This window comes from Onychostruthus taczanowskii, unplaced genomic scaffold (genome assembly GCF_017590055.1).
Source record: "Onychostruthus taczanowskii isolate IOZ18803 unplaced genomic scaffold, ASM1759005v1 scaffold101, whole genome shotgun sequence".
Lineage (NCBI taxonomy): Eukaryota > Metazoa > Chordata > Aves > Passeriformes > Passeridae > Onychostruthus > Onychostruthus taczanowskii.
The window spans coordinates 2134239-2160325 of record NW_024496638.1 but is presented as its reverse complement, the minus strand read 5'-3'; the positions used below and the strand labels follow the sequence as shown (position 1 = coordinate 2160325).

At 39.2% G+C, this 26087-nt stretch overlaps 1 protein-coding gene and 1 long non-coding RNA gene across 2 annotated transcripts; one reads left to right on the top strand and one right to left on the bottom strand.

Annotated features, from left to right (window-relative positions):
* Positions 1-499: 499 nt before the first annotated feature.
* Positions 500-14767, bottom strand: SLC5A12 (solute carrier family 5 member 12). Its single transcript, XM_041411813.1, has 15 exons — positions 14411-14767; positions 12382-12447; positions 11326-11377; positions 9954-10021; positions 8808-8962; positions 7430-7570; positions 5930-6059; positions 5507-5595; positions 4510-4622; positions 3360-3427; positions 2921-3007; positions 2146-2324; positions 1841-1944; positions 1488-1609; positions 500-723 (listed from the first exon to the last, which is right to left on the bottom strand). Exons 1-15 carry the CDS (start codon positions 14765-14767, stop codon positions 565-567), a joined length of 1890 nt encoding a protein of 629 aa, XP_041267747.1. The 3' UTR covers positions 500-564.
* An 8060-nt stretch (positions 14768-22827) lies between these two features.
* On the top strand, positions 22828-25678 carry LOC121340229. Its single transcript, XR_005953274.1, has 3 exons — positions 22828-22935; positions 25294-25375; positions 25594-25678. It is a non-coding gene; the product is annotated as an uncharacterized LOC121340229 (long non-coding RNA).
* Positions 25679-26087: the final 409 nt, after the last annotated feature.

Below are 26087 nucleotides of genomic sequence, written 5' to 3'. Positions count from 1 at the left end.
CTATGGCTTTTACAATGAGAAGCTATAAAGAAAACTTGAATTCCCCAGAGGGAGCAAACGGTTATCTCAGTATCTGGAAGACCAGTCTGGTTTGTACGGGGTTCGTGTGAGGAGATTTTTTGTGATACTTGGGTGTAGGCTCAGCCTGGCCTCTCTTCTCTCCCTCCATCAGAGGGCAGCTCACAGACTCACCTTAGTGAGGTATCTCACAAACTTCTCTGAAGTCTTAATTTATCTCAAGTTCACCTTTTCACACTCCCTTCAGTGATGAGTTGCTGAACAGAGCATGTGATGCTGTTGTATTGCAGCTCTGTCTGAGTGAGAGCTTCCACAACAAAATTCATAAAATATTTCTTCTGAAATAGCAGTTCTTCCAAAACCCAATTGTCCCATCTTTTCCCAGGTTTGCCAAGAGATTTATGAACAAAAATCTGGCCTTTATTGCTGTAGAGAGCAACTGCTCCCTCTTGGTCACCTATAAGCTGGTAAGCGCAGTAAAAGAAGTTATTAATTTCTGAAGCTGAAGAACTAAAGTTTGATTAAATGTCCCTTGTCCCTCAGCTTCTAGAGGCGAGATTCTCTGCTTATATTTGTATATGAATTTTCCTCAGAATTGTAACCACAGATCTGATGGTTATTTTCTTTGTTGGTATTATTGTTGAAGGTGCTATCTGTTCTGGTTTTATTTGCAGCAGTTTCAGGCAGTTTTTTCTCCAAGTCCATCTGAAAAAAAGAAAGAAAATACCTTTGTAGTTTGAAGCCTGTATTCACTGCTTTTTTTCCTTTGATTAAAGAAAAATTATGAAAACAGTGCAAGAAGAAAAAATGTGTTCATTCTCTATGCCTTTTTAATGAACTACAAAGCCTTGGGACACCTGGAGAATAGCTGGGCCTGTTGCTGAGGAGGAAGGAGGAGGTGGGAAGGAGCAGCTCAGATGCTGGTGAGTGCAGCACTGCCTGGTTGTTGCTCTCTGGTGCTGCACTGGAGGGCAGAAGCTTCAGGGGCTGTGGTGGTGGGGATGACAGCAGCAAGAGAGCTTCGAGAATGTGAGTTCTAAAGTCCTTTCCTCTGAGCTTGGTGCAAGGCAATAGCTTGGTGAACTGTCTGGGGTGAAGTGCAGTTTTGTCCCAGCAGGGAGAGGGAGGTCAGACCCTGTTATTCTGTAGCTCTGTCCAGCCTCTGCTCTAGGTTAGCTTCCCAAGGCATTGGTTCTGCGAGCTCCTGGCTTTCCTTTGAGGGCTTGAGTCCCCATATTTGATGAAAATAGGAACTGCAGGTACTGACAAACAGGAACAACTACTGACCGGGGTTTGGCTGATTTTGTTTCCAGTCTGTGCTGCTTATGCAGCATCCCCTGCAGAAGTTCAGGAGCAGCTGTTGAAGGCTGGTTATTTCTCTGCTCAGCCCATGCCCTCACGTGGGCACATGCCCGTGTTCCCACGGCTCCTGGCCTCAGCAGGGCCGAGCTGGCGGGGTCAGCACTCACCTCCAGGCTGTCGTGCCGCACACCGCACCAGAGGAGTATTTTGAGTCTTTTGGACCAAAAGCAAAACAGGTTGCAGACTGGCTTAATTAACACTGGTGGGATGTCTTCTCCTTTACTAGGTCCTGCAAAAAGAAAATAGTATGGAGTGAGTCTATGGATAGCTGGGTATGAGCCTTGAGAGCCTCAGAGCATGCGATGGGGCAGCAGGATCAGAACCCACTGCCCTCGTCTGTGTCTCAAGTCACCTAGTGGACTTTTTAAAAGCTTTTATAACAGCCAGGTCAGTTGCTGCAAAGGTATGATTGTTTATATATGTGTGTATATAGATGTCTATGTATGTTTAGAACACCAACCTGTTATAAAGCTTATCAACAGCCCTGTGATGGCACAACCCACACAGCCGATGGCACTGAAGTACAGGTAGGACAGGGAGTACCAGGTGTCTGCCAGCAGAGGCCTGTGAAGAGGTGACAGAAGCAGCTAGTGATGAGCATCAGCTGCCTTGAAGTTGTTGCCTGACTGGACCAGCACAGCAAGCTGCAGCTGGTGTGTCATCTGACACCAGTCTGCCCTGTCAGTACTGCCTGCACCCCAGCTGCAGGCAGGGGGGGCACACTTGGCAGAACATAGGCTTAAATGGTAACAATAGGAAAAATACCTCTCTGGAGCCAGCGTGGGAGCTGCTGTTAGCAGTGCCTCGGTGCTGTTAGCCAGGGTGCAGTTGAGGGTAGACAGCTGCAGAGGGATGGACTTTGTTGGTGGTGCAGGGTAAATGAAAGAGCCGGTACCAGCCCAAAAAGCCAAGCTGATCCCAGATAAGAGGCCTCCGAGAGCACCCTTGGCAAGTATAGAAAGATACTGTTAAAGATGATATGTGCAAGTGCATTTCTGTGAATGTGAATTAGCCAGGAGTAGGTAATGATGGGTTACGGTGTAAATAAATTCTGTTCTCTCTCAACTAAGGTATAAAACATGGTGGTTTAGTGTTCTCTGTTTGTAAAAGTTGAAGCAGAAGTGTGCTTAAAGCTGTGATACAGATTTTAGTTCTACTTCTGCTAACCTTGATGGGAATCCCGATGGGGCAATATGGAATAAGCTGTTTTGAATAAAAGAATGAAGGCAAAGCTTTTGAAAGCACTCTGGTAATCCCAAGGCTGGTGCAAGTATTGAATAATATTTTCTTCTTAATGAAACTCAGAAAAAAACATTAAGAAAACCTTCATGGAATCTAATCACCAGTTATTCCACAGCTGCGTAGACTTAAATTCCACAGGATAAATTTAGGCAGGAAAAAGGCATGTATAAATAGATCTTAGATCCTCAGATGCTAATACTGAAAAGCAGCTCAAGTACCCAAACAATTTTCAGAATTGAGTTTTAAGCAAAAAACCACCAAGAGATTTTCTTTTAGATCAGGATTTTTGTTTGCTTACCTTCCAGTTAGCACAGGGAAACACAATTCCCAGAGTAAATAATCCCAGCATGGGTCCCCCACACATCCCATGGATGGAGAGGGAAGCCTGTGGGTGCAGAGAAGAAAGAAGAGTTCAGGGCAGCAGCTGAAGGGAAGCATGGCCAGTTCTGATTTTGATCTGTAATATTCACTGGGAAAATGGTGAGGGAGAAGGGATAGGTAGTGATTTCAGGGCACAGTTAGAGGGAATCATGTTCAGTATTGTTTCCTAGCAGTGAGTCAGTAGTGAAGGAGTTAGGGGATTTTTTTTTCCCCCCACTTACTCTTCTCAGCAAAATGTCCACAGAAATGGTTTGGGTAATCTAGCAGCCATCAGAGCTGGCAGCCTTATTTGCTCAGTTCATTACATTTTGTGTTCATTCTTATTGTTTTAATTGGATTTCTGAAGCAAGAAATACCTGCACGACTCCTCCCAGCAGGGATGCTGCTGCAGCCATGGAAGTGCACAGGACACCGTACAGAACACCTGGAAAAGGCAAGGTAGGGAGGTTCTCATGCTGGGTAATGGTGGGGATGGCTTCTAGCTCAGTAGTGTCTGAGGTGACCTGCCAGCAGAGAGGAATTGGCACTTCTCATTGGGTGTTTAGAGTAGACCATTACACACCCAGCAGTGTCTTGTACCAAGTCTTGTTGGGTTTTTGGTGGATTGATATTTCTTACAAAGTAGAACAATAGCAATGAAATTAATTTACAAGTTAGGCCTCCTATAGAAATGTTTCTGTTGCCTTTGAGTACCACTTTTAAAATAATCTGATAAATGAGTTGAGAAATGATAAAACAGTATAGCTTTCTTCCCTTGATACCAGTTTTAACTTCATGGTAGGTGAAACTCTGTATGCAGCAGCCTTGAGTAAAGCCAGCCAAAACTTCTGTGTTAGCACACCTTGGTTTCAGACATAAAAATTGTCTTTCTAGGTTCAGAGTGAAAAAACTAAGTAGTAACTGGAAAAACAAGAAGGGAGAAGACTAGAAGCAGTTACAAAGATAGAAAATAGATGGGGTTTGTGCTTTTATTATATTTATGAATTTTAATAGAATTCTTATGGTATTATTATGGTATTCATAAAAGGGTTATGATCTTAATGCAATAATTGTAACAAATATCCTAAAAGTTAAAATAATGTTGGATGCTTGATATGTTGATGATATTTTGTGGGGTTTTTTACTTTTTTGTTTTCATACTTTTTTTCTCTGAAAAGCTGAATAATCTGCTTATGCAATACTCTAAGTTTGAATAGAAATTATCTACTGTATTACTCTAAATAAATACTACTATAGAGTAATATGGTAATAATTATATTAACATTCTTTTTGTGTTATGAAGAGTATTTTCCAGTACTTTCAGTAGACCACACTTTTCCAAGGATTTTGAATGGTGGTTGTTCATGCTAGTCTCTATTTGTTTCTCTGCCATATGGTGCTGATGATGCTACCGAGGCTGATGTTCACCTGGAGGGTTTATAAAGTGTTACATCCCTGTTTCTGAGGGAGTCTCTCTGTGCAGTGCCCTTTGCTGCTAGAGAAATGGGTCTCATCTGGAGTACCCACACAAGCCTTTGCTGATCCACGTGCTCATCTTCTCGGAGACGTTTGGGAAGCCTTTCTTGACCAAGTCTTCAAAGGTAACAGTTGCTAAAGCATTGATGCTGGCAGCTACTGTGCTGTAGGAAGGGAGAAGAATGGTAAGTAAATAGGAAGAAATATAATCTGGAATCAAGTTGGATTTCTATAGACATTCTTCCTCTTTTTCAGCTCTAATGGTCTCCAGGAACGGTATGATTCATAGTATTTTTTATATGTGCTACTTTAACTGGGGAGGTTTTTGCTGCTTCTGCAATTACTGGGGGTTCTGCTTTGTGCTGGCACAGAACAAGATAAAAACACATCCTAATTGATCCTTCCTTTTACAAGTTTGCAAGACGTGTTCCAGAATTAAAACCTTACTCCCTCACAAATTGAAGGATGTGCAGTTACCACTAGTGCCACCCTGGTCCTCCATGAATGGCCCAACTCTTTTAGCTGGGTGAGTGAGCCTGTCTTTGGTGAATACAGTTCAGATAGTCTTACTGAAAATGTTTATACCCCTGACTATGATATTGTGGTAGTTACCTGAAGTAAAGACAGTTTCACTGTAAGCAGCTCCCAAGGGTATTTTGGGAAGTTAAACTCAGTTTTTCTACACTTTCTTTGTATTGGTAACATTATTCTAAAATGTATTTGGGATAAAAAGATACTGGAGATGTGGAGTTAGACTTTATGATAAACATAATAATAGAATTATTTAGGTTGCACAAGACCCCTAAGGTCACAGAGTCCAACTCTTTACCCAGCACAGTCAAGTCCACCACTAAACTAACTCCCTAAGTGCCACATCCACATGTCTTTCAAATATCTCCAGGGATGAAACATAATTCAACAAAGAACTACTGCTACTTCCTAGAATGTTCTAAGAGAAACAGCTGGGCTTTTTTTCATATTTTGACCTCATTCTGGATCCTGAAGAAATTATCGTAAACAGCTAAAATGTAAATTCAGATTCACAAACCTTAGTGTTCCACTAAATGCACAGGCCACAAACAGTCCGGGAACTCCTGGCATCGAAGAAAAAATGTCCATAACAAAGTATGGCATGAGCTGGGATGGAAGGAGCACAAGAGCAACACAAGAAATTAATTAAGGTGATGGAAGCAAAGCATTTTATGTTTATTAGCATGGTGCTAAATTCTGGTGTTGTCCCAAATAACGTGGTTTCAGATTTTGAGCAAAGGGGATGTCTTTTGGCCAAAATACTCAATTGAATTAACACTGCAGGAATGCCAGAATAGATTATATTGTAGCCCTGATCTGGCACCCACCTTAGTCCCTGAGTGCTGAAAGGGCATAGAGCATTGCACCAAATTAGACTGTCCTGATATGTGCTGTATCTGAGCCCAAAGCAGCTCCTAATTATTGTAATGGACATCTGTACCTGATCAGGAGCGGAAATGAAAGCAGCAGTCCAAGGGTCACAACTCTTGTAATGAGAGTACATCACCAATCCACAAAATACTGCACACACTAGGACTGTCCAAAGTCCCAGTAAATTCAGGTAAAGTGCCCTAGAGCAAAAGAGGGAAATGGTTTAATGGAAGATAAATTAAAAAGCTGTTACAAGATATTTATTCTGAAATTTTTTGGGAGATCTCTTAATCCCAACTGGTTGTATAATTCAATCTGGCTGTATAATTCAAAGCAAGATTTGAAAATTTTAAAAAAGGAAAAGTACACCATCCCTATGCAGTCAGGTAAGGATAATGTTTCCAAGCCAACTCCATAGAGCTGGGAGAGTCAACTAACCTCAGCACAGACTGGGCTGCACTGAGGGCTGTGTCTGTCATTCCTGTCCCTTGTAAGAACTGATTTTTGCCTGCTGGGAGATGTTGATGCTGTTCTCCCTTGACATCACACAGAATACTGTTGTCACTGTTACCATGCAAAGTAACAGTCTTGGTGGTTTTTCACTGTTCCATGGAATGGATGTGGGTGACAGCGTTTGCTGGGAAGGTTGTGTGGCTGTGGGTCAGCAATCCTGCGGGCTCTGAGGGCTGCCAGGATTTGAAGAGCTCACATCATGTCTGGACATCACCTGGGACAAGATCTATTGCTAAGGCCAGTTCAGAGTGTGCTACCAGGAAACAAAGGTTAACCCAACTTGTTACTAGTGATGTTCTCACTGGTGTGACTTCTAAATGCTTCTCAGACACTGAATTTTCTACAGGATGAATTCAAATAGACAGTCATGACCTTCAGAGAAATTAATGGGTTTACAGACAGCAAAAAGCTAATTGAGAAAGGAAAAAATTATCACCTTTTATTCTTTAGCCGCATGTGCAAGCAATTGGCCCTAGATGTGTGAAAAAAATCTCATTGTCTAGTAAAATATGTCTAGCAATGCATATATTACTGCTGAAGTTGAGGCAGGTAGCAAGCTTGAGACCTATCTATGTTGTGAAGATTCACTTTGTTCTTCATTGATTCTGATTATTCTCACACTGCAGAATTTTAAGAAATTATTAAGATTTATTTTTATTTAGGCGATACCTTGTACTGTAGTGCTCCACTAAATCAATAACAACTTTTAATCCTGTATAATACAGAGTTCCAATAGACACATTTTTACAATGAGCTTGTAGATAGCGCAATTTCAGTGTTGGCATCTTTGCCATACTCTGCTTCTGAGGATTAGTTTGTCAGCCTGATCATAAACTGATAAGATGCAAGAGACAGATTTCTCTTTTTCCTCTGCATATACTTAAGTAATTTTGAGCCAGAGGTAGTAAGACTGTCAGAGCAAAATTAGCTTACTACCACATAATGGCATCCCAATATTTATTTATCATATAAATATATGTTGTTTGTCAGTATAGCTTACAAACTTAGTGTAATATTCTTGATTGATTGCAGGAATAGGTTAATGACAGGTACTTACAGTTTAGCATGCCTTTCTGATTTGCAGGAAATGCATCTCTGTATTGTGGACTGATTGACTCCATAGAGCCCTAGCCAGGTAAATGTTCCCCCAATAACTATTGTCCAGAAGGTATGTCGTCTCAAAGGATCAACATCAAAGCTAGAAGAAAGAAAGAAAGAAACAATTAATTTTTTTTTTATTTAAACACATTTATTTCATCAAGAGATAGGTGTTTTTTCAGAACTATCTGGCATGTCCTACCATCTGAATCAAAAATTCTGCATTGGTAATACTGTTTTCAGAACAGACAACATCCGATGTGTTCGGGTTTGGAAGTATTTTACTTTTATATTGGAACACACTGTTTTTGAGTCAGAATAAACAAATATCATTCAGACCTAGTCAGAGGATCACTTAATTCAGATTAACCAAATTTATAAGGGTGTTTATGCTCAAACATCTGACCTGTGTCATATTGTAGCAGACCTACAAGCCATCCTGCCTGGGATTCCATCTTCTGTAAGGAACAAGGTTGCTTACCAAACTCTAAAAAATCCAGCAAAATTTTAGTAATTATTAATAATAATAATAATTAATGAATATATTTTAATTAATTTTTATTAATAAATAGTAATAATTATAATATAACTTCTTTTATGAGAAATTGCTTCAGCTGCTGTGTTATCTTTTGTACAACAAAATTCTGCTACTCTGCAAATCTCACTCATACAAGTATATCTTTCTGTCTCGAACGTGTAATCTTTGTAGTTCTCCTGAGCTTGGTTGGGACAGCAGATAACATTTGACCTTTCTGCTGGATTCTGCCGCTGACTTGCCTTGATTAACCAACAAAAGCCCCAAACAGCCAAAGGAAGATCAGATTTCTATCCCAGTGCACTATTGCCTGTTGCTGCGGTGAGTGCAAGTAAAACACGGTGTCTATTTTAGGAATAGAAGATTAAAGATATATACAAGTAGCCACTGAGATTAGCTCAGTTGACTAGAACGTGGTGCTAACAGCATCAAGGTTTCATGTTGGATTCCGATTCCTGTATGGGCCATTTACTTAAGAGCTGGACTTGCTGATCCTTGTGGATCTCTTCCAACTCAGAATATTCTGTGTGTGAAATTGGAGGGAATAATTGGGCTGCATTTGTAGCTACACAAGGAAAAATGGCGAATCTCCCCTTCAGTTCAGCAGACCTTCGATTTCTTCAAAGAGTTAAGCTTTCCTAAATGTCAAATGCATTGCCAATAGCTGAATAGATGAGGAATCAACTTCTCTGAGTCACCAGGGTTGTTTAATAGCAAGTCTGTGTATTTTTGGCTTACTGAAGGTATGGTTTCTGAACGTTAAATATACAGAGAGGAATGGTTTGCATCATTTGTTTCTTACTCAAATATGTTTAGCCGAGATCCTTCATGGGCATCTTCCCAGACTTTGGTTGCTCCACCATTCAGGCCAGTTCCTCGAATCAAAACCGCCATGAAGCCAGCCACCATTACAACCATTTGAAATGCATCTGTCCAGACAACAGCTTTTAATCCTCCCTAGAACAAAGAGAAACTGTACACCCCCAATCTTCTTTCCTGTTGCTCAAGTATGAAAAATGTAGCAAGACTCCTTATTTTGACAGCTCCTGAGCTGTATGTACAGCACCCAGCAAATCAGGGCTCTGTGTTTTCCCACAAAGTGTGTATTTTTGCAGGTCAGAAAATTTCACAGCCTAAAGAATTTGTCCACGGGCACAGAAGAATATTTGACTTTCAGTTAAAAGTGTTTTTTTTCTGCTTCCTTTATATGCATTTGAAGAACATGTCATGGTGTGGAACAAATGCTTCAGGAATTTTGGCCTGTTCCTACATCCCATAGGTCTCCATATGTTCCCAGAGTCCACAGTTAGCCCAACACAGAAAAATAGCTCCGGAAAATTTGCCATTCAGCTTCTTCCATAGCCTTCACATTTGATCAAATCAGTACTGGAGCACATAATAAGTGTTTCCAACAGGAGTGGAGTGGTATATTGAAAAAAAATCATTAGTGGCCATGAGAATGGCAATTAGTTTGTGTCCTGAGCCACAGGGCTCTGCTGCTTCACTGCAAATATCTATACAGTATATCTGGTTTGGAATTTGGAGCCTTACATTGCTTCCACTCAAAAGTAAAGCCCTGTGACCTGTTGATTATCCTTCCTAGGTTTTAGCACTTTGTTCTTGAGCACAATTTGCATTGCAGTGTTTTTCAGCCTATAATTTGTAAAAGATAAGAATCATCTTCTCAAAAGAAGACATGGGGAGCTTATAGCCTCCTTATCTGCAGTGTGTCTCAAGATGTCTGGTTTAAACATGGAGATATACAGCAGGTGATTGGTGAGGATTTTTTTTTTTTCCTCCAAATAGACTTCCTTATAACACAGAATGTGGAAGAAATTTATCTCTATGTTCTCCACAGGAGCCACCCTTCTCTGATAGTGTGTCATGTTTAAAGGATGCTCGAATTAACTGTCTGTGTTCCATCTGTTCAGTTATGTCTGTTACATACCAGAGTGCAATAGAAAGTGCAGACAATTCCTGTTGCAGCTACAGAGCCCCAGAGATCAAATCCAGTGACTGTGAAACCAAAGAAAACAAAATTGTTAGTGAAATGGGTGTGAGTCATCTGGAAGGTAGCAGAAGAGCTGTAATCTTTCAGATTTAGAAGGATAAAATATGAAAATTTAGAAGGATAAAAGATGAAAATTAGTAATTTTTATCTTTTGTGACTATTAGGAGCTTTGCTGGATTGTTCAAGTTTTGTAGAACTTCTGGATATTGTTTGGCATTGTTGTTTTCTTTCAAATTGAAATTAACTAACTTTCAAGCAAAAGTAAGAATACTTGCATAAAGCAAAAATGTCATTCTGATGGGACAGAGCTTTATAAGCAATGCTTCACTTCTGTTCTTAGTCCAGAACTTTGTCTTGAGAAGCCAAGTTTTTCAGAGATTCCCAAAAATCCGAAGATGGAAAAACCCTCAGCCTCTAAGTAAATTCCATTACCTGCATCTAAGAATGGTTTGATGCTAAAATGGGCTTCATCTAAACAAATTTCTGTGTCCATTTTGCTTCATAAAGTTTCTTTACACAAAATGCACAAATTTTGTTCTGGCTGATGCTGAAATCTCTCCCACCAGCCGTAGTCTGTGAGGGCAGAAGCTATTTGTAAAGGTTCTCTTATTAGCAAAATTAGTATGGTGTAATAATGAATGAGAACTTTCACGTGGAATCCAGCTGCATGACAGAGGAAGAAAACTGGGCGCTGTGTGAATGGTGGGATCAGTCTGAAAGCAGCTCAGATAATGAACAAAGAACAGAGCCTCACAATCCCTTTCCAGTCAGTTGTGGTAAAATCAGGATTTGGGCCATAATTTTCCTTTTGCCCTATGACAGTAAAATTACAGATCTCATCTATGGTGATGGATGCTTTATGCCTAGTTTGCAAATATTAATTGAAGAAGTCTGAGGGCAGACAGCAGAACAGCATTCATGTCTGGCTGCAGGGAAAAGAGTTATTCCCATGGAAACCTGAATACAAGAGACAGGGACGGAGGAATCAAAGTACATAGTATGGTCTTGGATCATCAGCTTGTACTGTGAACTTTGTCAGGATGTTGGGAAATTGTTTGCTTTGAGTCTCTTCAGGTGGTACTGAGTGGGAAGGAGAGCAGAAGAGCAACCACGAGGCTCCTCCTAATGTTTGGGTGTAAGAGGAACCTGGGGAGTCAGAAATACAGAGCTACAAGGTGAAGGCAAAAACCTTCTTATAAAACCTCTGAGCAGGATTGGGTTTTTATCTATTTTTGTTACTATTTTTACTCAAGCAATCCCTCTGGTGTGGTTATTTGGGGTAGCAGTGTAGTGCAGCATGAGAACTCACCTTGGTTGAGTGCCAGTGATGGAGCATAGACAACTATTCCTGTGTAAAGAATCTGAAGGAGAAAAATGATGTATTTGAATGCTCAGTGATAAAACTTGTGTTTAGAGTAGGGCTCTGAGCAAAATACTACATCTAGGAGTTTCTATAGATCAGCTTGTATTGTATATGGCTTTCTGTTTCAGCTCTTAAAATCTTGTGTTTAGTGCCTTTCTGAGGGAAGCACAATTATCTGTCTTTATGTTACCTATTTCTCTACTGCTAAGACAAGTACATGAAGAAATACCCTCATGAAACAGAAAAATTGTATCTCCAGACAATACAAATAGTGATACAGAAATAAAGTTGCATTGATCTTAGAAATTAAATTTTCATTTTTCCATTCAATCCCTTTCAAAGTAACTGACTCAATACCTTTTATGTGTAAGATCTGAGAGAACTGGTGGAGAAACAAAGCATCAAAGTCACTAAGCATTCAGATCTATTGCCAAAGGTTTGGGAATTATTAAAATGGAATTAATGCAGAAGGAAATGTCTCCTAATCTCCATCAAATCCTGTCTTTCCATTAAATACATAAAAAATGTAACCTTTCAAGATGGTCACCGCAGTGACCGTCATGGGACCGCAGCTAGCAGGGCATCTGTCCAGGATACCTTGTACAGCAGTTTTCAAATAGGATAGTTCACCTCAGTGTCATGAATGGGTAACTAAACATACCCAGTGAGGCTTGACCAGCTTCTCAAGAAAGACAGAATCCACTTGTTTGGGAAGAGAGAGACTTCCAGTGAATGTAAGGTGACCAAGATGAGAGTACAGCACAACATCTGAGTGTTAAAAACAACTAAAATGGCATTCTTCATACTAAACAGGAAAAGTCAGGGAAGTTAGTTAAAAATACAATCATAGTTTCTTTTTAGCACTCATAGTTCAAGTGTAAAAACTAAGAAAAAAGAGTGCTCATTAAAACATCTCATTATAAAAAATGTGCTGTATGAGACTAGCCCGTGAAAATCAGTGTTGAGTGAAATTAGCATTAAAAAAAGTCAGTGTTGTCTTACCGTCTGGAGGATGTAAATCAATGTTGCAGCAAGACGGACAATCTTGTTAAATCTTAACTCCAAATACTAGGAAAAAGTGTAATCTCAGTAAAGTGCACATGTAGTATCGGTGACACAGCTGTTACCCTTCTGTTTGCCCCAAGTGACACCTTACTGTGTAAGTAAACTTGCTGGCACTGCTGCTATGAGCAGCTAATGAGGAGAGCAGGAATGTCATTAGACAGAATGATAATTACATTTAAGAAATCAATCTTCTCATATGTACCAGGTACGTGAAGTTCTGTATTGGGTTGCAGTAATCAATACCTTCTTTGCACCAGGAATAACTGGAAGATCCCAAGAACTACAAAGAAATTTTAACTTCAAATGAAAGTATATTCCCACTCTACAATGAGGAAACTTCTGCTATTCTCTAGCAGAAATAGCATCGACTCCAGTAGTGACAAAAGTGGAGGTGGAGCAGATGGTGAAGCAGCAGCATGGAGTTTCCTGGTGCAGGAGCTAAGCTGGCTTTCCCCCTTGTTCTGTCTCAGCCTAAAGCCAAATCTGCCCATCACCAGTATGGAGAGGCACCAACGGAGATCTTATGGACTTCCAGGCTCAAGGATGTGGAGAGGTGTTGCCACCTTCAAAAGAACAGCAGAGGTGAGTGGATCTCTAGACCCAAAACCCCAGGTTTTAAGGCTGAATCACCACCTGGGGTCTCTGCAGAGTCTCTCTGCCCTGTGGCAGCCCCCATGCAGGGAGGCTCTTCTTGGGCCACAGTTCCATGTGCCCCCAGCAGACACCAGGCATGGCGCGGATGAGTTTTCTCTCTTTTACAAGTCTCTAGGCTGTGCACTTTGTACTGCCAAAGCATCTTTCTTTTCTTATTTTTTTCATTTTTCTCGTGCTGATCTTGTGTTTCTTGCATAATAAACTCCACAGTCTGCCATATAAATGCATGGCTAATTTATGTAACTTGACCTATTTCTAAAAATAATTAATGAAGCCAACAGTCATCTTTCCAGCATGCTTGAAGGGTCTCTCCATCTACAGTGACTCTTTTGCTGGTTCAGATGACAAAAGTAATTAATTCTCTGACATGGGATCAAAACCAACTAGAAGAAGCAACTACTTGCAGCAATGGTCAATTTTACTCTTCACTGACCTGAAAATATTCCCAAATACCCAGGCAGATCTGTTTGACCAAATTCCTTCCTTGGGTTTGGGCTCAGTGAGCACTAGCAGCCTTTCTGTTACCAGTAGGTTCCTTGTGAACACATCCAGCTTCATCATCCAATTCATGCTTAGTTGAAGCTGCCCACAGAGGAGCAACCAAGCTTGCAGGAGCTGACTGAAGTGAGCAAGAAGCCATCCCAAATGGGCAGTAGCTGTCCTGTGGATGTGCAAGTTATAAGGGCTGCTACTGAACTGTGTTATGGAGGAAAAAATGTGTTCCAGAGAAAATGCCAGGCAACACTACAAAATTCGAAAGTCATTAGTTTCTTTTCCTAGAGAATACTTGAATTCATTCTCCAGCCCTAACTTTTTTGTTTTCTTCTTTCTTTTTTATTTTTTTTAACAATCCTGCCACCTTCTTTCTCTTCTTCCCACCTCAGCTACTTAGATATAGTAACTTGGCCAAAATTACCATATCTAGACTAAATTTGAATTGGATAGTATTGAATGTTGTTCTTAAAGTCTGTCTCTCTAAACCAGAGCAAAATACTCAAAAGACCAGAAGCATCTGGTTACGCTTAAATATTTTTCAGCTGTAACTTAATTTCGTCCTCTGTGTAAACCCATGTCCTGTCTGTGCATATATGTGCATAAAAGGAGCTCTGACCCTTAGATTGTGATTTGAGCTTATGCAATATACATAACTAGTTTAAATAATGCAAATTATTTCTAAAAATAATTAATGATCAATATATTTGTTCTGTAAAACAATGCAGAAAGCCTTCTGTCAAAGATTTTTCTTTAAAAAATATATGCATGATAACTAGTTATGCTAGAATAGTGCCTTTATTTTATGATTTTTACTTACCTCATAAGTGCTTGTGATGCCAGATCTATAAAAAACAGGCAGAAAAAGTTCAGAAGTAAAAATGATGACAAGTGTATACGTAAGAAAGAAGAGCACAAAGGATGCCCCATAGCGATACACCTCGGAGGGTGTCCCCAGGACTGTCACTGCTGACATGAAGCTTGATGTAAGAGAAAAAGCAATGGGTCCACATGTCATCTGCTTACCGCCCACCAAAAACTCCTTTGAAGTTTTCTTTTTCCTCTCTTTAACTGCAAAAAAGACTCCAATGCTGGCAGAGACTAAAAATAGTGCCACAAAAACAACATAGTCCCAAGTCACGAATTTTTTTACTTCTGGAGCTACAAAGTTTGGCATTGCACCAATTGTATAATTCTCTGATGGAAGCTTCTGGTTTACTGTGTCTGCTGCTCTGACCAGATTGACTCTGTTGACAGCAAAACAATCTTATCTGTAGCTCAGCAATGACAAAAAATAAACTGGAATAGTGTTCAGCCAGAACACTTTTTCTAATCCAGTTCAGTTCTAGGAGTTAAAAGAAAAGGTAGCTAAGGATGAGTTAATGAGGAATGCACTTAGGCTCAAGTACTGTGGGTGCTTCTGCCAGGCAAGCTGAAATGAGGGACTTAGCTGTGAAATCTGTAGTACAATCCCTTTTTATCTGTGATGTGTAAGTTTAAGGTTAAACATTAGCTTGGCACATTGACACGATCCAACTCTTTTCTAACAACTCAGCATTTTAAAGTAATGAAATGAGAGCAATAGAGAAAAAAATAACGGGGAGAGAAAGGAAGGGAAGCTCATTGTACAAACCTGTTGTCTCACTAGTGAGTTCATTTTCAGAGAAGCAGTTTCTTCATGTGGTTAAAAACTGATCTTGAATGCCAGCAGTAGGCTTTGCAGCTGTCCTTTGAGGTGCTGAGTGTGCTCCTGGGTAGAACCTCTGGAACTTAAGGTGGCCATAAGGAACTGAAGTGTTTAATGGTTAAAACTACGTATGGGTGCTCCCCCTCACCTGCTGTAGTGCAGCTTTGGTGTTTGGGAACCCAGTGGACCTCCAGATGGACAGAAGTGTGGTTTGTGCTGCACTGTCTGAGGGTGAATTTCAGTTAGAAACTAATTTCTAACTGACTTCTACTGTCTTTACAGTATAGCTTCTATGGGTTCATGTGAGAAATTACTTATTTGATTTATCCATATAAAACTTTGTTGGACTTTGTTGAACTTACAGGACTACAGAATCATAGAAAACCAGATTGAACAGCAGCATTTATCTTAACTATGTCTTTGGCATAATTTTGTAAACTCAGTTATTAGGTTTACCTTTTGTGTTTTTGTTTTAAATAATTGAACATTCATTTTACACTCATTAACGCCATACCAATGCATTTCCCAAGAAGCAGGAAATTACTTGTCATCCCAAAGGATTAACTTGTACAGAGAGGTAGTGTGTGTAGTCACAGCCCTGAAGGAAGGGCGGAGTGTGTATTGTGAAGAAAATTTTAAAAAAGAAATTATGTAACCTGGGAGAGCTTTAAATAGCAGAAGTCCTTTTCTTCAGCCTTGTCCTGCTTAGGGATGGATCCACACATCTTTTTCCTAAGTCATTGGTAAATAGAGGTGGTTTTCCTGTGTCAGTAGCATCTTAGTTTGTGTCCAGGACTGAAGTCTTGCCTGTTCCCATCCATTGCTCAGGAGAGGGACTTCTTCTGCCCATGTGTGCAGTAGAGATTGTGCAATTTTACAGCTGATTTTGGTGAGACTGAGGGTGAAGGGGAGAGTTGAAATTCCCCTTTATTGCCAAATGTGAGCTAAGAAAGACAAAAAACCCAAACCAAAGATACTTCTTTAGAGGTTATTGCTGCATACAGAGAAAACACCTTTAGTCCCCGTAAGTTAAAAATATGAAGTGCAGATTTGGGACTGATGATCCCTATGAAAGCCAGGTTATGGATGTAGCAGTTGCCATGGCACACCACTGTGTGACCTGTGACTCCTGGGTGGTGAGATGGAGGGGCCAGAGGAGACAGCAGCGAGCCACGTTCCGTGGTGTGGATCAGAGTCAGTGCAGGTAACAGGCTGAGAGTTTTCACACAACTCTATCTGAGTATGCAACCAAAACTAGTTAATATTTTTCTTTTGTACAGACCAAGTGCCTTAGTGTGTTACACTCCCAAAAAAGCAACCAAGCATTGCTCTGCTTTTGAGAGGGTGGGTTTTTTTGCCTTTGTCCCCCCACCTCCCTTTTGCTATTCTCTCCTTTTAAGTGTGGATATGGATATTTTCTGCGTGTTTTATTTCATACCTACAGGGTTTTATTAATAAATGTCTCTGGCAATGGTAAGAGCTGTGCCATTACAACAGGGAGTTTCTGGGGTTAGCCACCAGCCCAGTCTGGCAGGAGGTTAATTTAGTGGTGTTTGTATGCAGCTTGTAGGGCCGACCAGGAAAACCATAGCTCGATCTAGCCTGATCACAGGGACATCAAGTGAATTCACAAAAAGATGCAAAACCCTCCAACTTAAGGGTATTTCTTCTTAAATTTGAGCTGCTGAACCTGCATTATCTGAATAAGACCTCATCAGTCTTACAGTGTTGAGAGGGCGGAGAACTCAGTATTGAGTTCTGCACTGGGGAAACTGTTTATAAAGCCTCGGATAAAAAAATGAAAATATAAAGCAAATGAGAAAATAATCATCTAAGTCAGAAGGTTTCTCTCCTAGTCATGTTACCAAAGAAACTGTAAGTGGAAGGTCCCTGTAATATCCATTCTAGGAAAATAAGTGTAGTGTACTAATTCCTACTGGCATAAATATAAGCCTGCAGAAATTTTTTTTAAATTACAAATGTTTTTTCCAGCAGAAAAGCAGGAATTTTTTGAATTATAGTATTTTACACAAAGTAGGAAAAAACTAATGGAATAACAAACTGAAAATCAATCTAAAATTGTAAATTTGTGTATTTATCATGCCATAGTCTTCTGACACATTTTCAGCATCATGTCATGGGGTTGTTTGGAATAACCATTTTGGCTAAATTTCAGACAGAAAAAATAATAGAGCCTAGTAATAAAATTTCTGGAGAAAAAAAATATTTTAAATAGTATGGAAACACTTGTTATTTTGTCATGATGTTATTCTTTATGTGGAAATAATTGGTATTTTTATTTCCCTGAAATAATAAGATTATTTTAAACTTATTTATGCAAACTCTTGTGAAACTAATTTTTAGCCAGGGTAACCCAAAGAAGAACCTTCATTTTTTGAAGATTCGGTACCTCTTTCAATATCTGACCAAGAATCAGACATAAAATTCCAAGTTGAATGTTCCACTTTTCCACTCCAGGCTCTATGCATCTGAGGTTCTATGTCAGGCCTCATTTCAACATCTGAAAAAATCATTTGAGGATAGCAAAGTTAAGGGTGTGACTAATGAGCTGCAGCCTGACTTGCTGCACTCAGGCAGGAAAACTTGCAAGGAATGCTTTTTTCAATGAGCTGCTGTCCCTTTTTGCCCCTGACTGTGGGGAACATAAGAATAGCCTTTTGAGGAGAGAGGAGACACAGCTGGGTGAACGGATATCTACTATTGCATATTTCAGTGTGGGATCAGGGAAAAGACAAACCTATATTTAGCGTTCTATTGGCTTGAGAGTTGAGCATTTCTTGCAGTGCTTGCAAGACGCACCTGCCTTACCCTAAAATGCAGAAAAGTGATGCTGTATGTGCCACACCGTGCATATTTACAAGCAGCTCCCTAGGAAGAAGCTGAAGACACCTCTGCCTAATGCTCTCACCACCACAGCTACGTTGTCCACTCTTGTTGTCCTTTTTTCTTTTTCTCCTTGCAATGAGAGCTTTCTGTTTGGAGTCAAGGCCGGTTTGAGAGGATAGAAGCCATCCCTGTCTGAGGCCAGACTAGAATCATGTAGTCTGATGCTCAGTCGTCAGATCATGAACATTTTTCTGGCTTCAGTTGAGTTAATCTGCTAGATTTGTCATTTGTAACAGATCCAGGACCTGACCCTTGATCCAGGACTGACTGATCACTAGTACTGAGAAGAAGAAAAATGAGTTTTGAATTCCGAAATTACTTACATTTTTTTCATCCTCTGCGCTTATTTTGTTGCTAAAGTCCAGTGCTTGAGTCTGAGATCTGTCCACTGTTACAAACATGTGTCATTCTCTAACATAATATCAAGTCACATGTAAATTTGATATCCCTTTGTTGATATCCATTTGTTGGTGCTACTCTAAATGCTTAGATCTATACATAGAAAATACACTTGATTTAACTTAGAAAATTAAGATCTCCTCACAGGTTGTATACCTTGTGTAGTATCCATAAACAGTTATTAAAAAAAAATTACATGCATTTCTCTAAGGAAAGGATTTCTAACATCTAGGTCAGACAGTTTCTCTGTTACTGTATTGCTTTCCACTAGAAGTCATTTAAAGTGCAACTGTCAGGTAAATAAATACCTGTGCAGTACTGAAGGATTTTTTTTTCCTTCTAAAAATGCAGCTAATAGAATAAATTATGTAAATAATATATTTTGCTAAAAAAACCCAACTCTTTTGCTGTATCCTAATACACAACTATATCATTTTCTTATTCCTTTTCAATATCTTTCCATATCAAGCTGTGAAAAATTCATAGAAATATGCACTGGAGGATTTAAGTCACATTTGATTGGATAGGTGAAAAAGAAGTGATAACCAGTTTCTTGAGAAAAAGTAAAATTCTGGAGCAAAAAAAAAAAAAAAACCACTGAAAACTGTGTCTTCCAGAAATCCTGTTAAACTTAGGGGTTATTATCTTTCCTTGACAGTGGACTTTGGTTTTTCTTAAGAGGCTCTTCTTTAATGATTACTCTTTCCTCAGAAAGTTTGCTCATTTATCTATAAAAAGATGATTATAGTCCAGTAGTATGAGGAACTGGAGGTATTGCTTAGAGTTTCAAAATAGGTCATTCTCTGGGTACACAGAGTCCTCCCTGTGAGATTGTTCTTCCCTGGAAGTGGCAGGTCACATCAGGGCACCCGGTGGCCTCTGTGGCCAGTGGTCAGGACCCATCCAGTCCTGCTTCCTCTGCTTTCGTTGTAGGATGCAAAGTTGGTGGAGCTGCTTGCAAACGCAATTGTTCACTTGGTGAGCATTTTTCAGGAGAAAAATGCATGGTTTACACTGAGAATTGGATGTTCTTCTACAAAGAAAGCTAGAAAGTTGCATGGGAAGAAACAATCTGGAACACTGGATTTTGAATAGTCACATTATCAAGAAAAAAACCCAACAGCTTAAAATATTATGTCAGTTATCATTTATTCCTTCGTACTGCAGTAGTGGAGAGTCCCTCTGTGGCTGCAGTTTCCCAAGGCCCTGAGCCATCCTCACATCTTCCCAGCTGCCTCTTCCCAGCAGTGGGAAAGATATACGGATATAGGAAAGTAGTTTGCTGCTCATCTGCTCAGGGAGTATTTTCCTCTGAAGCCTATAAACTCAGACCAGTGGGCAGACATCAGTGCAGAGCAAGGATGAGACGCATCACATCCTGACACAGTAACTGGGGTGTGCACCAAAACAGGATGGGACATTTCCCAGTCCCACCTTTCGGGGAGTATTTGCCACAGTGTCTGTGTGGAAAATAGAGACAACCAAATGAATAATTCTCCAGAAATGGCACAGATATGATGTTTCTATCCAAATATCACCCAAAATCAATGATTGTCTATTGCAGTCAGATCACAAGCTGGATAGCCCAAGCAACACAGCACATAACAGATCAGAGTGGGGTGAAGGTGTGAAAACAGCTGGTGCAGGTCTGCTGATGAAACAGAACAGGCTGGAAAGGCTGCTGTGCTCTTGGTGTGGACACCAAGGAGGTAAGGCTGTCCTTTGGTCATCTCTGTTTTTTTGCTGACTTTGCCAATGGAAGACTGTGAGAGGGAGTACGCCTGAGGCTGAGCATGGCAGAGAGGAGGCAATGAGGCTGGCTGAGGGAAGGCAGGGCTGGGCTGCACTGGGGGAACTCATACTGCAGTGGCCATCTGAGATCCTTACAGAGAAGAGTAGGATACTACTCTTTACTAATAACTAATGAATAAACATAACTTATTTCTTGGAAAACATGACTTATTTTCTGATTGGCTCACAGCTTTGCAGACTAAGGCTGTTAAATTGGATTTGTCTTTTTAGTTGCTGAACAAGCCAAGAGGTTGTAAAATTTGGGGACTGACAGAAGGACCAGCTGTGCATTCCAGTGTATCTCAGCAAAAGAAGGCAGTCAAGGACTGACCAAAATAGCAGCATTACAGTTCTGCTTTGTTTTAAAATGAGTAAGAGGCACAGCAAAAGTAAGGCACTTTATACATGAATTGAAAAGCACTTTGGGGAGAAAGTAGTAGCAGCTGGGAAGGAAAGAGGGGGTTGAGATCTCGCTGCAAGTGATGTAAGAATAAAGAAGCAGAACATAATTCAGGAGAATGAAAAAGTAATGTGTGCTTCACTATTTCTGTGCTGTTAGAAGCTTCAAAAACCTAAGTAATCTGATTTGGTCTTCATTTGTTAATAAGTTATAGACATTCCACCTTAATCCTGCAAAAGAAGCATTTGGGAAGAGTCAGGCAGCAATCCTAGGGATAGACAGATAGTATGTACTTCACAGGATTGCAGCTGAGGGTCCTTGCAGAAGGTCTGTGCCATTCATGAACAGCTTTGATGAGCATCCCTGGTTACAGCAGAGCTGAGGATCACAAACGTCCCCTCGCTGCTGTGCTACCCTGCTAAATGTAAGGGAGAAATTCAGGCACTGCCTGAGGAATGAAGGTGTTTAGCACTGAAGAGGCATGGCATCTTCCCCCAGATGAGATGGTTCACACACTCCAGTGTGCTTGTGTTGTAAAAAGTATGTTTTCCCACATAAAATAAATACAAGTTAGAGGGACACCTTCTTTAGTAGGACTTGGAGAGGAATCATCTTTAATCATTATTGACGTATTTTGTCACATTCACTTTTCAATCTTAGTGTATTTCAAAAGGATCTCTTAATACTGTTTTGCCTACGTAATTTCAGTTTCCTTATGCCCTCACATCCTTATCTTTATGTAGATTAGAGTGTAATATTATTACAAAGCAAAAAGTTTTTATGCATTTTTCTGCAGAGAATAGCTTCTCTTGAACTGTTTGTTATATTGCTTGCTATCATTAAATTCCCTCAATTATGATCTCTTTTTTTATTTCCTCTAGATTAAAATAAATAAAGTTAATAAAAAATTAAGAGCTAGTCATAGTTAAATACCATCAAAATAAGTGAATAAATAGGATTTTGCTTGCAACTATACAATATATTTTGCTTGAAAGAATCAGGGGAAGAGCTTCTGTTAGTCATGTTGGTTTTGTTTGGGATTTCCCTTTTTTCATTGTTTATCAAAATACTTTGGGGTGGTTTTCTGTTTGAGCTGCAGGGAATTTAGTGTTATTTTTATGCAGTCTGAGTCATTCATCCATTTGGGATATTGACTCTGAGTACACATGTTGAACTGTTTTGGAAAGCTGATCTCTGAAATCATACATGTAAAAGAAAAATATTATGATAGTAAAAGGGTATCTAGGAATGGCAGTAATTAACACATCAAAATTAAGGACAGTGCAAATGAGCATCCATTCAGCAATAAATTCTAAACCAAGATTTTTGCTGTATGTGAAGGCATATGGTGAAAAACTGCACTTTTGATGTAGTATATATTGTTGAGGAGAGATGAGGGTTTTGTCCTCACAGGCCACATGAAAATCTTTAAACACATCTCTCTGAGATGAAACGCTTCTCTTTTGTTTTTTTATTTATGTAAATATGAATGTAAATGCTCATGTAAACAGGTTGTCTCGCTATTTCATATTTATTCCATGCTGCCTTGTTGGAATGAAAACTTAGAAGTGAAACAAATCTTGCCTGTCCCCTGCAGGCTTGAGAACAGATCAATTATTTTGCTTCTGGCTTAGATTCCTTTTAAATCTGTGACAGAGCAACTGAAAAATTCAGGATAAATCACTTGCTGTTGATAGTCAACTTCAGAGTGAAAGAATTTTTGACATGAAAATGAAAGGAATTATTTTTCAGCATTTGGCTTCTGGAACTGATATTCTTGATTCTCCTTCTTGTATGTAACACACCCAGTGCAGAGTCGTAGCTTGCTGAATTTTGGGGTAATAGTTTAGTACTATATGGGGTGTCCTCTGTTTCCATTGAAGTTTGGGGTTTTTATGGTTTGGGCATTTTCTGCTTTGGCTTTTTGTTGGATGTTTTTGAATTAGCATATTTGTAGTTTTATCTTTGGTGTTGTTTTGCCCTGTAACATCTGTGGAACATTAACTTTTGCTTTCTGGTTAGAGGAGAGGAGGGAAAACTGAAAGGCAGCAGTCTTTTTTTAGATTTAACTTTTTGAGCAGGCTTTGTCTGCGGGTGAAGCCTTGGAAACAGGACCTCTGATGGGATGCCTCGCTCCTGCCAGCTGGCTGCACAGCTCTGGGTTAGTAATTCAAGTTCTCATTTTCTTTTTCCATAGGAAGGAAAAATAAAAAAAGATCAGATGCTGAACTGGAGCTGTTGGAAATGACATGGCTAATGAGCTTTTGAAGAGGTAGCCAAAGGGTGCTGCACAGGGAAACCCTTTGGGATCCCCCTCACAAATGCAGAAACACTCAAGTTGCCTTTTCTCAGCTCCATCAGTATAATTTGACAAGAATTTGTAGTTCTGACCTAAATGCTCTTTACAGTCTGTAATCTTTGATTTATAACTAGGACAAGTTGTAGGACACTTTGCTTTCAAAATGTTATCTAACCTGGTAATCTGATTATGCTAACACAAAGGACCCCTCACTGGACTACTGGCATGTACATTAAATATTTATGAATTAATTTTGCTATATGCATAGTTCTTCACCATTTTACTTCCTGAGACACGATGACTAGGCACAGCTCCATGACACAGAAATAGCTGAGAACTGACAAGTCTGGAGAAGAACCGAGATAGAAATAAACTGGAAATAATAGTAAAGAATTTGGAACACGACTGTATATAAGGCTTGGACTAATACTGTTTTGAAAACAAGTGGTTTGGAAGGAGTCAGTTTTTTCTCTTTGGAACTGTGAGTGAAATTTGTAGTACAGGGTTTGATCTGCTTTTATATTGATGAAGACATAGGCAGTGTGATTAAACATATTGCTTACAAATGAGTAGTAGTAAAAATCAGAGGAAGAATACCACTCTTACACTTTGCTTTCTTAGGAGTTGACAATTTAGAAAAAAGACCTAAGGACTATACATAATTTATTGAGTAAACACCTTTATAATTGGGGTACAACTCTTATGCCAGCACAATTTAGTTGTTTGTGTTCTAGTGAGTATTATTTCTGGGCTTTGTGTGGGTTTAGATGGTGTGAAAATAATAGCTAAATAGAAAATACTGAACTCAAAACCACACTGAGCTTTGATATTGGTTCCTCTGTTTTTTGGAATAATTCAAGATAGGCAAGAGTTGAATGGCAAATTCAGCAACTTCCCACATTATTAAGGAGCATAAATCAGCATTAAGAAAATACCTCTTTGTTATTTTTTAAAGGTTCACAATCTATTTGACACATAGTATAATTTTACTGATGTATGTTATATAGTTATTTTTATGTTACATTTTATTTATATGGTATTATATATTATTCTATATTAAATTATGGTATTATATATGATCATACATTAAATTACAATATATTTGTATTATGTAAGACTTAGTATAATTATACTTATTTCCATGCCAGAAGTCCAATATAATTCTTGCCCTTCATGTTTTTAGGTCCCTAATCTTGCTTATACAGGTGTGGAACTATCTCAATAGGACAGTTCTGCACAAAGAATGCTGAAAAAGATGGGGCTTGGATTTTTTCTAAGAATGGAGTGAACAAAGCTGTCTTAATATTAAATGATTATTTATAATTATTTTGAAATTATAAATGATGATTAATATTTAAATATTAAAACAAATCCTAAGATAATGTAAAGTAAAACATGCTTTTGATGCTTAGTGAAAGATTTTATGTGCTTGTTGATGCTCTGTATAAAGTTTCCTGGAAGAGGGCAGGTGCTGCTCCTATCTCTTCATGCACTCTGTTGGACAGAAATCAAAATAAGCCAATAGATTGCTTTCCTTCCAGGGAATCAGCTGTCTAGATTTATCACGTGATGATGTGAAATGAAAGAAAAATTATTTCCAAAGGCAACCTTAGATAATGTTAGAGGAAATAAAAACTTGCATATATTAATTCTCTATAGCCTCACAGTTTTAAAAAATGGGGGAACATGTTATCCTCAAGATAACTCAAAAATTAAATACTGCTGTCTAATCTCAAACATCTTCACATGAAATGTCACCCAATTTCATAAATTCCTCACAGGTGGGTGTTCCTCACAGAACAGTTGTAGTTCAAGTTCTGTTTTAATTTAAATCCTATCTAAACCAGTAGGAAACATTTGGGAAGCAATTGCTTCGTAATTGCGTGGACTGGTGTGTAATTCTACTCAGTGTTACAATACCTCTCCTGATACCTTGTTTTGATTCATAAACAATCCTGTTTCAATTAATTACGTGGTCTTCTCTATATAAGTAACTTAAAAATTGAGAATTTGTCACTTTTTACTGAAAGAATAGCCAAAAAGCTGGTGGTGTTACCCACAAGAGCAAGTTGACAGTGCTGTCACCATGCTCTGAAGAAGGTTTTGCTGAAATACATTCACACAAATGCATGCTTTTCTCATGCTCAAATATATCACATCTGCTATATATTAATTCTTGATATTTTTTCATAGACTAATGTGGTATGTTTAATTTTTCAGTGGATGAAAACTCCTGGTACCAAATCTCGTATTAATGAAGGAAATCAAACCCTGGTGGAAGTCCTTGGGGCAAATGAAGAAGGTAAAATTTCATGCATCCTTGCAGTTCAAAGGCCTAATTAATGATACAAATTTCTAAGTCCATAAATACAAAGAACTAGAACTTCCAGTGACTTTTTACAGCAACCACAGAGCATGATCAGAATCTGCTGCTGTTACTTGACTAGGTTTATCCCAGCTCGCCTGTGCTGAGAGATCCCTGAGCACATCTCTGATGAAGGTCTCTGTGACCTTGTACAGGACGGCACACAGAGCTGCTGGAAGAGTTTGTATTCCACAAGAATAGAACTCCATGGGGCAAACTGAACCTCTCATCAAATACCAGCAACTTCCCACTACCTCTGTCCAAATTGCTATGACTGCATGGGTTAAAGCTGCTCTCCGTAGGGTTTGGGTAAGTGTGTTGCACACAATCATATCCTAAAGTGTAAAGATAGTGATAGCCATTAATTTCCCATTGCCTAATATACTCTTTGGGGATCACAAAATCATAAAAACACATTAAAATGCTCCAAAGCCTTTAAAATATTAATATTGACTTTCTACAAATGCATTCTGTCTCTCAGTCTTGGGTATTAACCATTTTCATTACTTCCTGCATTGTTTCTTAAAAGGTTATGTACCATACTATCTCTCACTTGTCAGGAAACTCCTATTAATTAAAATAGGAAAGCAGTGAAATTTTCACAGAAAATAGCTATCTCACTACTCATGCAGGACTGCTTTAGATTACA